Source organism: Aphelocoma coerulescens (genome assembly GCF_041296385.1).
Source record: "Aphelocoma coerulescens isolate FSJ_1873_10779 chromosome Z unlocalized genomic scaffold, UR_Acoe_1.0 ChrZ, whole genome shotgun sequence".
Lineage (NCBI taxonomy): Eukaryota > Metazoa > Chordata > Aves > Passeriformes > Corvidae > Aphelocoma > Aphelocoma coerulescens.
Window position 1 is genome coordinate 22188673 of NW_027184085.1, and position 13983 is coordinate 22202655.

General features: G+C 43.3%; 1 protein-coding gene across 1 annotated transcript; it reads left to right on the forward strand.

Annotated features, from left to right (window-relative positions):
* Positions 1-357: 357 nt before the first annotated feature.
* Positions 358-13967, forward strand: CENPH (centromere protein H). Its single transcript, XM_069001057.1, has 9 exons — positions 358-525; positions 621-676; positions 1916-1964; positions 2342-2416; positions 3098-3154; positions 4014-4077; positions 4379-4430; positions 5618-5778; positions 13123-13967. Exons 1-9 carry the CDS (start codon positions 395-397, stop codon positions 13207-13209), a joined length of 732 nt encoding a protein of 243 aa, XP_068857158.1. The 5' UTR covers positions 358-394; the 3' UTR covers positions 13210-13967.
* Positions 13968-13983: the final 16 nt, after the last annotated feature.

The window sequence follows — 13983 nt, forward strand, 5'->3', positions numbered from 1 at the left end:
AGAGTGTGGCTACAACAGTTGGGGTCATAGTTTAATGGCGAACAGGATCAGTGTGCTGGGTCGACAGCTGCACTTCCTCTTAAACCCAATTAAGTCTCTGGTTCTAGGCAGCGGCTCTCTTCACTTAGTGTTTATTTTTTTGCAATCTATTTTTTACTTCGGTTAGTGCCTTGCGTCTATTGCTTCTATCTCCGCACGAACACTAGGTCAGAGGGAAGGATCATTGCGCTTTACCTCGTGCTCCGCCGTTCTGGTTTTTTCCCTTGCGTGCACTGAACCAGCGCCACAGCACCGCCCGCAAGCCGGGCTGGGGGCGCGGCCCTCCCACGCCGCTGCTCTGCGCAGGCGCGGGGCGCGCGGGCCGCCGAGAGCCGCGCGGTTTGAAGGCGCGGCGATGGCGGCAGTGACTGGGGAGCTGGAGCGGGCCCCGGCGTTGGCCCGGGAAATAGATTCGGCCCTGGCCTCGGTGCTGACTCGGGAGCTGGAGCTGGGCGGCGGCGACCTGGGTGTTCTCACTCTGCTCCGGTTAGTGCTGGCGGGACGGGACAGGGAGGAGCAGCCCAGGGGTGGAATGCAAGGATGCGCAGCCTCTGACCGTTGTCGCTTTACTCCCGCCGCAGCCTGAGGGACCAAATGAAGGACCACCTCAAGCACTACAACACTGCCATTCTTAGCGGTAAGTGTATCCCTTCTTGCAGTGGGATCTTGCACTAACGAAGAATGCGACGTGGCATATATATATATATATATATATATATATATATATATATATATATTTAAGTCTTTAATTATTTATCAAAAGTGCTTCTTACGATAATGAAATGTTTTTCTTGTCTGTACGTTTTACCGCGTTTTCTAGGCAGCTTTTGAGACGTATTTGAATGTTAACGAAGATGCCATATAGTTGTTGCCCACTGCCCTTTCTCTTCTTTTCTGGGTTTGAACTTAAGACTCCTCTGACACATAGTGATGGTTTTCAGAAATCTGGTCACTGCGGCTGAAGTCTTGCCAAAAGTCTGCCAAAGTGTTTGGCAGCAATACTGATTTAAGGTGTTTCTGTTACCTGATGAATCACTAGATTATTTGGGTTGGAAAGGACGTTAAAGATATCTGTTTCCAAACCCCCCACCATGCTCAGGGACACCTTCCATTACCAACCTGACAACCTGATCTTGAGCACTTCCAGGGATGAGGCATCCACAGTTTCTCGGGGCAGTCTGCCAGTGCCTCACCATACCTTACCACCCCCCAGTATATCTAATCCAAGCCTACCCTCTTTCAATTTAAACCCATTTCCCCTTGTCCTGTCACTACATGCCCTGGCAAAAAGTTCTTCTCCAGCTCTCTCTTAAGCTCCATTCACAGAAATTACTCAGTAACGTCACCATGCAACCTTCTCCAAGCTGAACAGCCACTCTCTCAGCCTTTCCTCAAAGGAGAGGTGCTCCAGCCCTCTGATCATCTTCACTAACCTCCTCTGGACCTGCTCTAACAGATCCATGTCCTTCTTATGTCGGGAATCCCAGGCCTGAATGCAGCACAGTAGGTGGGGTCTGCCAAGAGCAGAGTAGAGGGGCAGAATCACCTCCCTCGACCTGCTGGCCACAGTTCTGATACCGCCAGGGTGCAGTTGGGTACATGCTCTTCCACTGAACCATCCATTGGCATGTATAGAGCAATGTCATGAACCAGCTCCAGCTCATCTAAAAAGTGCTAAATTAAAATATTTTAAAGCCTAATTATTTCTCTGATACAGATTGATAGTGTAGTCTCATTAACAGTAAAAGAGATAATAAAGCTTGGAGGTAGAAGTAAGAAATAATCTGTTCACACAAAAAATGCTGATCCTTTATGCTCTGTAGATTGTCTTTAAAAGTCTCTGCTGTGTTTTTTTAAATGATGTTCTCCTTTGCAGGTCAAGAAAATGTCCCTAATCATGTAATTGAAGAAAAATATATCCAGAGGTATGTCACCGCATAACTTCAAAATTCTCTTGTAGGTATTCCTTCTTAGTGAATTGCTGGATTAACAACCAGTACTTTGGAGAAGTTTGGTGAAAATAAGTGAAACTAAGAGAAAATGTGGGGAAAAAATGCTTTATTCATTTTCCTAATGTATTTGTGTATCTGATGTGGCTTTTAAATTTGTAGTCCTTTATGTGATGGCTAGAATTCACTAATATAGTTTCACATAGTAAATTGCTCCTGACCCTAATAATTTGTGGCTTACATGAAAAATTCTGACATTAGATATGTCGAAAGCAAGTTAAAATGTGACACTGCTTTTAAACTTTGTTATCTTCACACTCAGGTTGTCTGTCTTACTGCTTTTTGTCTTTCAGTGCCTCACAAGATTTGCAAAGAGATACAGAGGAAGCAAAAGTCTCTTTCGAGAACAAGGCATTGGCCTTGCAAAGGTAGAATTTTCTTCGCCCTTTATTTGGAGGTTTCCTCTCTGTGTGTATAGATGCATATATACATATGCATCTAATCTAAGGTCTAATTAAAATGGGATTTTTAAGTGATATGGGAGTTTAGATTTTAAGTACCATTGAATCCCATAGGAATGCAGATGGATATGCTGTAGAAAATAAAACAAAAAAAACCCCACCAAAACTAAAAACTTACCAATTGGAATGTGTGAACCCAAAAGTTCCTTCACAGTTATAAAAGTGTGACTGTACAGATCAGAAAGCATATTTCTTGGCTGTGTTTTCCAAATGCATATGAAAAGATGAAAGTTGATAATGTTAGGCATCCCATGTTGCATGGCTGTTTATTTGAATTCACACTTTTGCCCAGCTTCCTTTCTGCAGACTCTGGGATTAATGGTGTCCAAATATGTTGGTCAAGAGGAAAAGGAGTTGTCACTCTCACAAATAATCATTGATACTTCTTTCTTGTCCTGAGAGTTAAGGCCCATTTTTACAAAAGTGTGTTATTTAAAAGGTGCTGAATATTGTGTTTATAGAATTTCAATGTGAAAGTGGACAAAAGTGGAATTCTGGAAATTACTTTTTCTATTACTTATTTAAATCTGCTTCTCTCTGTTTGCTATGAGTTCTCATCAGTCTTATGTTCCTTCTTACACTATTCAGGATGCAATTTATGGATATCCTGAGAAACAAAGTGAGTCAAGATGATGAGGAGTCACGGTAAGGTGTTCTTGGGGGTCAGATGGCTAGAAAGGAATGGACTTTGCACAGTTTATTGTGACACATTTCTAGATTATTTCATTTTACCTCTTGTGAAAGCAAGCTTCCTTTTTCTTGACCTGGCAGAATGATACGCTGTCTACCTTCTGTCTAGAATCAGCATGATCAGACCTCATACACCCACTCTAGATTTACAGACGGGCTCTGAATTTACCCACCTTTGATTACAGAGATCATAACTCTTGATTCACTAGTGAGAACTGCTTGTAGCCAAGAGAACTTTTTGTCTTTAGTGCCTGAATTACCTGCACTTATAATAGCTGAGCAGATTACAGGCTTGTAACAGGGCCTTGCCTCTGCTTTGCTGCCTTTATTAATTAACCATGTAGGAGCAAAACGTCTTTGAAAAAGAAGTGAAAGCTTAAACATATTTAAAAGTAGCTTTTCACTTCGTACTTAATATTAGCAGGTGGATGCATATGAAATGTAATATGAGAAATTTCATTTCTGTCAGAAATACAGCTAAGGGATTGCATCTCTATGATTTAGGAGCTTAAATTCGTAGCCATTTCCAAATAGCTAGACTTTCTTGATGCCTTCCAAACTCTGTAATTGAAAATGTTGGACAGCCTTAAATGAAATCTTAGGGAAACCAAGAGAAAAGTAAGGGAACTCTTTGGCCTCTTCAATGATACTTAGTATATTAATTGTAAAAAGAGAAGTGTGCAGACGCGTAATATTAATTTTCTGTTACAAGAAATGAGAAATTCTTTGTTTAAATCAAATAAAGTTGATTAAAACATTTATGATATTGACTTACATTAGTGGTCTTACGGTATGCAACTGTTTCCTTCCTTAGTCTGATCCTGGAAACAGTGAAACACATAGTATTGCTCAACTGGACAATAATTGAATATCAGCAGGTAAGTGGCAGTTGCAGCTTCTGTTGCTGTTGTGCAGGTCAACCAACCTCAGCATGGGCACTTTGAAAGCAACAGGACTGCACAAGTCATTTGAAGCTAAATATGTGGTGATAAGGGTGAAGTTCCTACTCACCAATAATCTCAAAATTTTTGAGAGGATTACTTAAAGTGAGCATGTAAGTAAGTAAGTATGTTTTAGAGTTGCCCTTAGCTGTGGATTGCGCTTTTGTGGATTTGAATTAGCGTCTTTCAATATTTTTGGAGACAAGAGTCTGGAAAATACTTTTTTTTTCCCTTTCAGCAAGCACACTCGAAGGAACAGCAGTTGATTGACATTAAAAGGAAAAGACTCTGTAAGTGTGTTATCTGTATTGACTTTGGTTTGTATTTTAATGTAGAGTTCATATAGTTCATATTTTGAAGTTGTTCTTGTAGCAATATTAATTTACATGGGAAGTAACAAAACTCAACACTGTTGTAAAACTTGTTAAAAGAGTAGGAAGTACTGTAGAGATGAGCTGGTGTGTTCCCTGTTTGGACATGAGACTGACACATTAGAATGAGAAATGCAAGACAACACTCAAAAACAATGTGGCAGCATTTTATTATTTAATATAAGCTCCCCAGAAAGTTACACATTGGTTAGTCATTTAAATTTGCCCTACAGCACCTGAAAGATACATTTTTGTCATAATGCACATTTATGAGGTGTTTGCAGGATAGGGAAGGGATTTACTTACAAATAAGTGTATATATATTGGTATTCAGTAGTCTTGTTAGAGTGGGTCAAATTTAGGAGTGAAATCAATATTCAGACTTCATAAGGTAAATGTGTTCTTTCTTTCATGACCAACTTTGCCACCAATTTTAACAGCAGTTGTTTGATTCATGCATAGGGAGTTGTGTATATGTTGACAGTAATGAACAAGCACAATGAAATAACTGTTCACATGGGGAAAATGAACATACTTTATATCTTTGCAAATAAAGGAAGGAGTGCTCTGCCAGCATTCTTTCAACATATGAACTGTCCCTAAACACTTTTAATCAGTCTAGTTTTTAGCCTGGTTTCCTATAAAAATAGTAAAATTCACTGGTCACGTCCATATGCTTATTGTATGGCTTTGGAATTTGGTTTCAATGAAATCTGAAAAAGGAGTAAGGGTCTTAAAAAGGTATACAAAAGACCTATACAAGTTGTGGCACTTGAAGACACTTGAAAGGGTATAGGACAGATGTGCAAATTAATGGTCCCTGTCTGAGGGAAATGCAGACAGCATACAATGTACTTCCTGTTTTGCTGTTGGCCAGGGAGCCAATTGTTGTAGTTTGATACCAGGTAGCCACTTTCATGTGTTTCATGTGTTGCCTCTTTCATGAAACTAATATCTTGAGGTATATTGGAGGGAAGGAGTGGAGTGTAAAGTTAAGGTTATTGCAGTGGAAGTGCTTTGGGTGGCTGTGAGGAAAAAAGAATATCTTCTGTTCTACTGTTCACCTAACTACTTCTTAATGCTTCATTTTCCTAAAAATGTAACAGCACTAAAAAAAGATATAGGACAGAAACTACGGCAAATTCAGAACAGGATGAAAAGGCAAAGGGAGAAACAAGCAGCTGTGAATACCACTGCAAAACAGAAGTTCCTTGATAAATTAGAAAAAGAAAGACAGACAACTACAGTAATTCAAAACGTGTTCCAGGTAATGTTTTATGGCTTTTAGAACCAAGTTTACAATTTTTCATTGCACTCAAGATAACATACTGTATGGCAAATGTAAATTACACAAACTGTGTAACTTTTGTGTTTAGAAAACTGTTTTCTAAAACCTTTAACAGTGGTAATGGAAAAACTATGTATGGAAGGAAGGCTTCTATTGCTTTGTAGTGGTTTGGTCTAAAATACTCATTACTGTTTATCTTCTGTGAGATAAGAATTAGGAGAAATGCAAAGCAGGCACCAACTTGAATGAATATAAAGAAGTTTATTAACAGACCTAAAAGAAGAAAAGAAAAAAAAATTATACCACCTTTAGAACTCTCCTCCTCCCCCCACCTTCCTCCCTTCTCCCACTGACAATGTAAAGACAACCCTTAAGATGTTCAGTCTGTTTACCACTTCCATAATAACCTTGTTCAGTCCATTTAGAAAGAGAAGTCTCTTTTTGCTCATGCTATGAAAACAGTATCACACCGAGACAGCCACCCACTTCCAAATATTGTTCAGTCCATTTAGGAAGAGGAGTCTCTCTGCTTGCGATGTGAGTCCCTTCCCCCGACTTGCAGCTTTTCCCGCAACTGCTTTCGAGGGTCCACTCTTGAAGTTTTTCGGGGTACAATTTTAAGGTTGAGCTGTTCAGAAAAAAAACAGAGGCCCTTCTCCTTCCCTGGGAGCAAAGGGTCATCTTCATCTTTGAGACTATCACTGGAAGCATCTCTAGGAATTGAGGTTTTTCTCCTTTCCTCTTTGGAGCAAAAGTCCTCATCTGGTTCATCTGGTTCATCTCTCTCTGTCCAAACTTCTCATGAAATTACAGCTGCGTCAGCATCTGCCTATCTCAGCGCAGGTGCTTCTGCTTATGAGTTGAACACTCCACCCCCCATATCTTCATGAAATTACAACAGGATACTCTGATATATCATAGCTTCACAACAGACTTTCAGCTTTAAGCATCTCCTCTCTCTCTTCCCTCAGGTTTTCAGCTCTTCACAGCAATAAAAGGGTTAATCTCACCTCGGCCTTACAGCTGGAATGTGGCTTATCGCAGTTGGTCACCTGACCTCTGCCGGACAGAGGTGCCGCTTTGCTGAATCTCGGCCGCAGTGGAGGGGGGGGGGGTTCCGAGCCGCTCCGGCTGCCCACGGCAAGGCAGTGGGGGGGGGTTCCACAGCTGGAACAGGCCCATGGCTCCAGGCTGGCCGTGGCCCGGCCCGGCCTGGCCCAAGCAGGGCCTGGCCGGGCCTGCTGGCCCCTGCACGGGGCCTGCAGCCACCTGTGCCAGCGCCGGAAACGAGAGAGAGCTGGGGTGGGAGTTTGTCTATTCTTAAGTGTGTATCACAGAGGCGGTCACAACTTTAAGTGGCTTAAAGAATTGTCCATATTCAAACTGGCCAGCTGATAGGTTCTATCAGGTCCCAGAGGAAGCTGTAAGCACCCCTTAGCAAGGATATCCCTTCCGGGACTATGCTTGCTAACCTATGACATTCTCCACCCCTCACCTCTGTGAAGACACATTTAAGAGTTATTATCAAAATTGCATTCAACTTCTGCCATATTCCACCCCTAGGTAGTTCAGTACAATTACAATATAAGTTTCTCACTATCATGCTACTTAACTTATGACCTAATACTTGCTTTGCCCAGTATTCCTCCTAATTAAGCTTTATCTCACAGATCTCATCAATTGCCCGCATTCTCTACCATTTTGTCGCGGGTTGGGTTTGTAACCGGGCGGAAACACCAATTTAGTGTAGTGGTTTGGTCTAAAATACTCATTACTGTTTATCTTCTGTGAGATAAGAATTAGGAGAAATGCAAAGCAGGCACCAACTTGAATGAATATAAAGAAGTTTATTAACAGACCTAAAAGAAGAAAAGAAAAAAAAATTATACCACCTTTAGAACTCTCCTCCTCCCCCCACCTTCCTCCCTTCTCCCACTGACAATGTAAAGACAACCCTTAAGATGTTCAGTCTGTTTACCACTTCCATAATAACCTTGTTCAGTCCATTTAGAAAGAGAAGTCTCTTTTTGCTCGTGCTATGAAAACAGTATCACACCGAGACAGCCACCCCCTTCCAAATATTGTTCAGTCCATTTAGGAAGAGGAGTCTCTCTGCTTGCGATGTGAGTCCCTTCCCCCGACTTGCAGCTTTTCCCGCAACTGCTTTCGAGGGTCCACTCTTGAAGTTTTTCGGGGTACAATTTTAAGGTTGAGCTGTTCAGAAAAAAACAGAGGCCCTTCTCCTTCCCTGGGAGCAAAGGGTCATCTTCATCTTTGAGACTATCACTGGAAGCATCTCTAGGAATTGAGGTTTTTCTCCTTTCCTCTTTGGAGCAAAAGTCCTCATCTGGTTCATCTGGTTCATCTCCCTCTGTCCAAACTTCTCATGAAATTACAGCTGCGTCAGCATCTGCCTATCTCAGCGCAGGTGCTTCTGCTTATGAGTTGAACACTCCACCCCCCATATCTTCATGAAATTACAACAGGATACTCTGATATATCATAGCTTCACAACAGACTTTCAGCTTTAAGCATCTCCTCTCTCTCTTCCCTCAGGTTTTCAGCTCTTCACAGCAATAAAAGGGTTAATCTCACCTCGGCCTTACAGCTGGAATGTGGCTTATCGCAGTTGGTCACCTGACCTCTGCCGGACAGAGGTGCCGCTTTGCTGAATCTCGGCCGCAGTGGAGGGGGGGGGGTTCCGAGCCGCTCCGGCTGCCCACGGCAAGGCAGTGGGGGGGGGTTCCATGGCTGGAACAGGCCCATGGCTCCAGGCTGGCCGTGGCCCGGCCCGGCCTGGCCCAAGCAGGGCCTGGCCGGGCCTGCTGGCCCCTGCACGGGGCCTGCAGCCACCTGTGCCAGCGCCGGAAACGAGAGAGAGCTGGGGTGGGAGTTTGTCTATTCTTAAGTGTGTATCACAGAGGCGGTCACAACTTTAAGTGGCTTAAAGAATTGTCCATATTCAAACTGGCCAGCTGATAGGTTCTATCAGGTCCCAGAGGAAGCTGTAAGCACCCCTTAGCAAGGATATCCCTTCCGGGACTATGCTTGCTAACCTATGACATTCTCCACCCCTCGCCTCTGTGAAGACACATTTAAGAGTTATTATCAAAATTGCATTCAACTTCTGCCATATTCCACCCCTAGGTAGTTCAGTACAATTACAATATAAGTTTCTCACTATCATGCTACTTAACTTATGACCTAATACTTGCTTTGCCCAGTATTCCTCCTAATTAAGCTTTATCTCACAGATCTCATCAATTGCCCGCATTCTCTACCATTTTGTCGCGGGTTGGGTTTGTAACCGGGCGGAAACACCAATTTAGTGTAGTGGTTTGGTCTAAAATACTCATTACTGTTTATCTTCTGTGAGATAAGAATTAGGAGAAATGCAAAGCAGGCACCAACTTGAATGAATATAAAGAAGTTTATTAACAGACCTAAAAGAAGAAAAGAAAAAAAAATTATACCACCTTTAGAACTCTCCTCCTCCCCCCACCTTCCTCCCTTCTCCCACTGACAATGTAAAGACAACCCTTAAGATGTTCAGTCTGTTTACCACTTCCATAATAACCTTGTTCAGTCCATTTAGAAAGAGAAGTCTCTTTTTGCTCGTGCTATGAAAACAGTATCACACCGAGACAGCCACCCACTTCCAAATATTGTTCAGTCCATTTAGGAAGAGGAGTCTCTCTGCTTGCGATGTGAGTCCCTTCCCCCGACTTGCAGCTTTTCCCGCAACTGCTTTCGAGGGTCCACTCTTGAAGTTTTTCGGGGTACAATTTTAAGGTTGAGCTGTTCAGAAAAAAAACAGAGGCCCTTCTCCTTCCCTGGGAGCAAAGGGTCATCTTCATCTTTGAGACTATCACTGGAAGCATCTCTAGGAATTGAGGTTTTTCTCCTTTCCTCTTTGGAGCAAAAGTCCTCATCTGGTTCATCTGGTTCATCTCTCTCTGTCCAAACTTCTCATGAAATTACAGCTGCGTCAGCATCTGCCTATCTCAGCGCAGGTGCTTCTGCTTATGAGTTGAACACTCCACCCCCCATATCTTCATGAAATTACAACAGGATACTCTGATATATCATAGCTTCACAACAGACTTTCAGCTTTAAGCATCTCCTCTCTCTCTTCCCTCAGGTTTTCAGCTCTTCACAGCAATAAAAGGGTTAATCTCACCTCGGCCTTACAGCTGGAATGTGGCTTATCGCAGTTGGTCACCTGACCTCTGCCGGACAGAGGTGCCGCTTTGCTGAATCTCGGCCGCAGTGGAGGGGGGGGGGTTCCGAGCCGCTCCGGCTGCCCACGGCAAGGCAGTGGGGGGGGGTTCCATGGCTGGAACAGGCCCATGGCTCCAGGCTGGCCGTGGCCCGGCCCGGCCTGGCCCAAGCAGGGCCTGGCCGGGCCTGCTGGCCCCTGCACGGGGCCTGCAGCCACCTGTGCCAGCGCCGGAAACGAGAGAGAGCTGGGGTGGGAGTTTGTCTATTCTTAAGTGTGTATCACAGAGGCGGTCACAACTTTAAGTGGCTTAAAGAATTGTCCATATTCAAACTGGCCAGCTGATAGGTTCTATCAGGTCCCAGAGGAAGCTGTAAGCACCCCTTAGCAAGGATATCCCTTCCGGGACTATGCTTGCTAACCTATGACATTCTCCACCCCTCGCCTCTGTGAAGACACATTTAAGAGTTATTATCAAAATTGCATTCAACTTCTGCCATATTCCACCCCTAGGTAGTTCAGTACAATTACAATATAAGTTTCTCACTATCATGCTACTTAACTTATGACCTAATACTTGCTTTGCCCAGTATTCCTCCTAATTAAGCTTTATCTCACAGATCTCATCAATTGCCCGCATTCTCTACCATTTTGTCGCGGGTTGGGTTTGTAACCGGGCGGAAACACCAATTTAGTGTAGTGGTTTGGTCTAAAATACTCATTACTGTTTATCTTCTGTGAGATAAGAATTAGGAGAAATGCAAAGCAGGCACCAACTTGAATGAATATAAAGAAGTTTATTAACAGACCTAAAAGAAGAAAAGAAAAAAAAATTATACCACCTTTAGAACTCTCCTCCTCCCCCCACCTTCCTCCCTTCTCCCACTGACAATGTAAAGACAACCCTTAAGATGTTCAGTCTGTTTACCACTTCCATAATAACCTTGTTCAGTCCATTTAGAAAGAGAAGTCTCTTTTTGCTCGTGCTATGAAAACAGTATCACACCGAGACAGCCACCCACTTCCAAATATTGTTCAGTCCATTTAGGAAGAGGAGTCTCTCTGCTTGCGATGTGAGTCCCTTCCCCCGACTTGCAGCTTTTCCCGCAACTGCTTTCGAGGGTCCACTCTTGAAGTTTTTCGGGGTACAATTTTAAGGTTGAGCTGTTCAGAAAAAAACAGAGGCCCTTCTCCTTCCCTGGGAGCAAAGGGTCATCTTCATCTTTGAGACTATCACTGGAAGCATCTCTAGGAATTGAGGTTTTTCTCCTTTCCTCTTTGGAGCAAAAGTCCTCATCTGGTTCATCTCCCTCTGTCCAAACTTCTCATGAAATTACAGCTGCGTCAGCATCTGCCTATCTCAGCGCAGGTGCTTCTGCTTATGAGTTGAACACTCCACCCCCCATATCTTCATGAAATTACAACAGGATACTCTGATATATCATAGCTTCACAACAGACTTTCAGCTTTAAGCATCTCCTCTCTCTCTTCCCTCAGGTTTTCAGCTCTTCACAGCAATAAAAGGGTTAATCTCACCTCGGCCTTACAGCTGGAATGTGGCTTATCGCTGTTGGTCACCTGACCTCTGCCGGACAGAGGTGCCGCTTTGCTGAATCTCGGCCGCAGTGGAGGGGGGGATTCCGAGCCGCTCCGGCTGCCCACGGCAAGGCAGTGGGGGGGGGTTCCACAGCTGGAACAGGCCCATGGCTCCAGGCTGGCCGTGGCCCGGCCCGGCCTGGCCCAAGCAGGGCCTGGCCGGGCCTGCTGGCCCCTGCACGGGGCCTGCAGCCACCTGTGCCAGCGCCGGAAACGAGAGAGAGCTTGGGGGGGGAGTTTGTCTATTCTTAAGTGTGTATCACAGAGGCGGTCACAACTTTAAGTGGCCTAAAGAATTGTCCATATTCAAACTGGCCAGCTGATAGGTTCTATCAGGTCCCAGAGGAAGCTGTAAGCACCCCTTAGCAAGGATATCCCTTCCGGGACTATGCTTGCTAACCTATGACAGCTTTAAAGGCTAAAAGCCTGAAATTGTCACGAGCATCTTTGCATTAATTTTTTTGCTGGGTTTAGAGACAGTGCATTATCTTTGTACCTTCAGGGAAACAAAGACAGATTGATAGACTTTTCTTGAACGTCTGTCACAACAATGGCTGTATTTCCTTCTACTCTTCGTTGCCTCTGCGCCCTACCAAATCAGTTCCCCCATCTCATGGTTAGAAAAATAAGTAGGTGTTAATCCCATGTTACCAGTGACCCTCCATCTGCCCCTTCTGACCACATGCCTCCTCTGTGTCACCCCCTGCAGCCCTGTGAAAGCCCTGGCCTGCAGCCATAGCCAGTCTCCACATCCTTTCAGCAGTGTAGCCTTTGCCCTTTTGGTTATCCATGTGTCAAGGGATGCCAACCTAGTCTGTACATGCAGCCAGTTGACTGGCAGGTCACCTGGAGTGTGGAGTCATGCAAAGTGAGGAAGAAAACCTCATGGTTTTGGGTTAGGGTGGAAGGGTCTCAGGCTGCATAAGAATGTCAAGGACGGAAAGAGTGTTCTGTCTTTTTGCATTGCGTCCTGTGGCTGCTGCTGTTTTGCATTGATTACATTGTTACAGCTCAAATTGAGAACGAGAAATATAACATTTTACTGGGATTTAGAATAGAGTCTAAAACAATCTCCTGGTTTTGTATTCCTGAAATTTTCTGAGCCCTTAGTAGAGAAGATCCTTTTTGGTTTAATTTAAATTCCCATTTTCAGTCCAGAATGGCAGGGTGAGAATGTTAACTGTGTTATTTTGTATTTGAGGCAAACTTTATTTCACATTGTTAAAAACATTCTCTAGGTTTTTGCATTTAAAATAGGGGTAGTATGCAGGCCCTTCTAGGAAATCAAAAAGCATAGATTTGGGGTTTTTTTGCCTGTGTATCAACAACAGGATCCAAACCAGTACTTCCTCTTCTCCTTTTTCCCCCCATCCTGCCTACTTCAAACATTTGTGAATTTCAAGGGCTTTCAAATTAAAAATTAAAAAGCAGACTTTCTTTGAGATATTTTACTAGGAATTGTCCTTTTTAAGGGCTTGTTTTAACCTGTAAATCTTTCTCATTTATAGACTATCATAATTGGAAGTGGAGTTAACTGGGCAGAAGATCCATCTTTAAAGACAATTGTTCTACAGCTTGAGAAAAATGTCTCCTGAGACAGAAGATGTGGTGTTTATTTTATACATTTTATGCATTTTTATTAAACTTGATAGGTTTTACATATCTCAAAGACACACTTCAAGAATTTTAAAAATTGACCTTTCTGAAAAGATGTCCTGTCTAGAGAATCAGAGTGTGCCAAGCAATTCTTTGAAATCGTAGACAACAGTCGTGCAGCTGATGAGATGAAACTACCTGAAGACTCACTTCTCAAATTGTCCTGTCTCAAGCACTCATTTTCCTCTGAAAGGCAGCAGTAACGCAAGGAAGGTTTCAAGGTTATATGCAGAAGTGGACTTGAAACTGAGGCTCTGCTGTACCCCTTTCCTGGTGACCAGCAGGCCGTAGAGCTTAGGCGGGATGCATGACCTTGCTCTGTCCCAGTGGAAAGCTCAAGCTGGAAAATTTTTTAGCAAGTCTGGAGTTGGGATTATTTTTGTTGTTAAGACATTTTGTATTATTTCAAACACCAGAAATTTTATGCTCTTGCTAGCAGTGACTCTTGTCTGCAGAGGCGACTTCATGCTGTCGACCGTGCAGCTAAGCAGTATTTTGCTTGTATGTCTTTACTATCATTTGCATTTTTTAGCTGGTGGTGTTTGATGTTTGAAGGAAATTGACTCGGGCTGGTAGAAATCACTATGTTCCATGAATGTGTAGTGTCCTTTTTATCTTGGTGTGTATCTTCACTTTTAACTTGGCAAGTGATCACAAGCTATTTTTTTAAGTGAGTGCCTCGATCTAATAATAAGAATAAAGCATTGATCTTC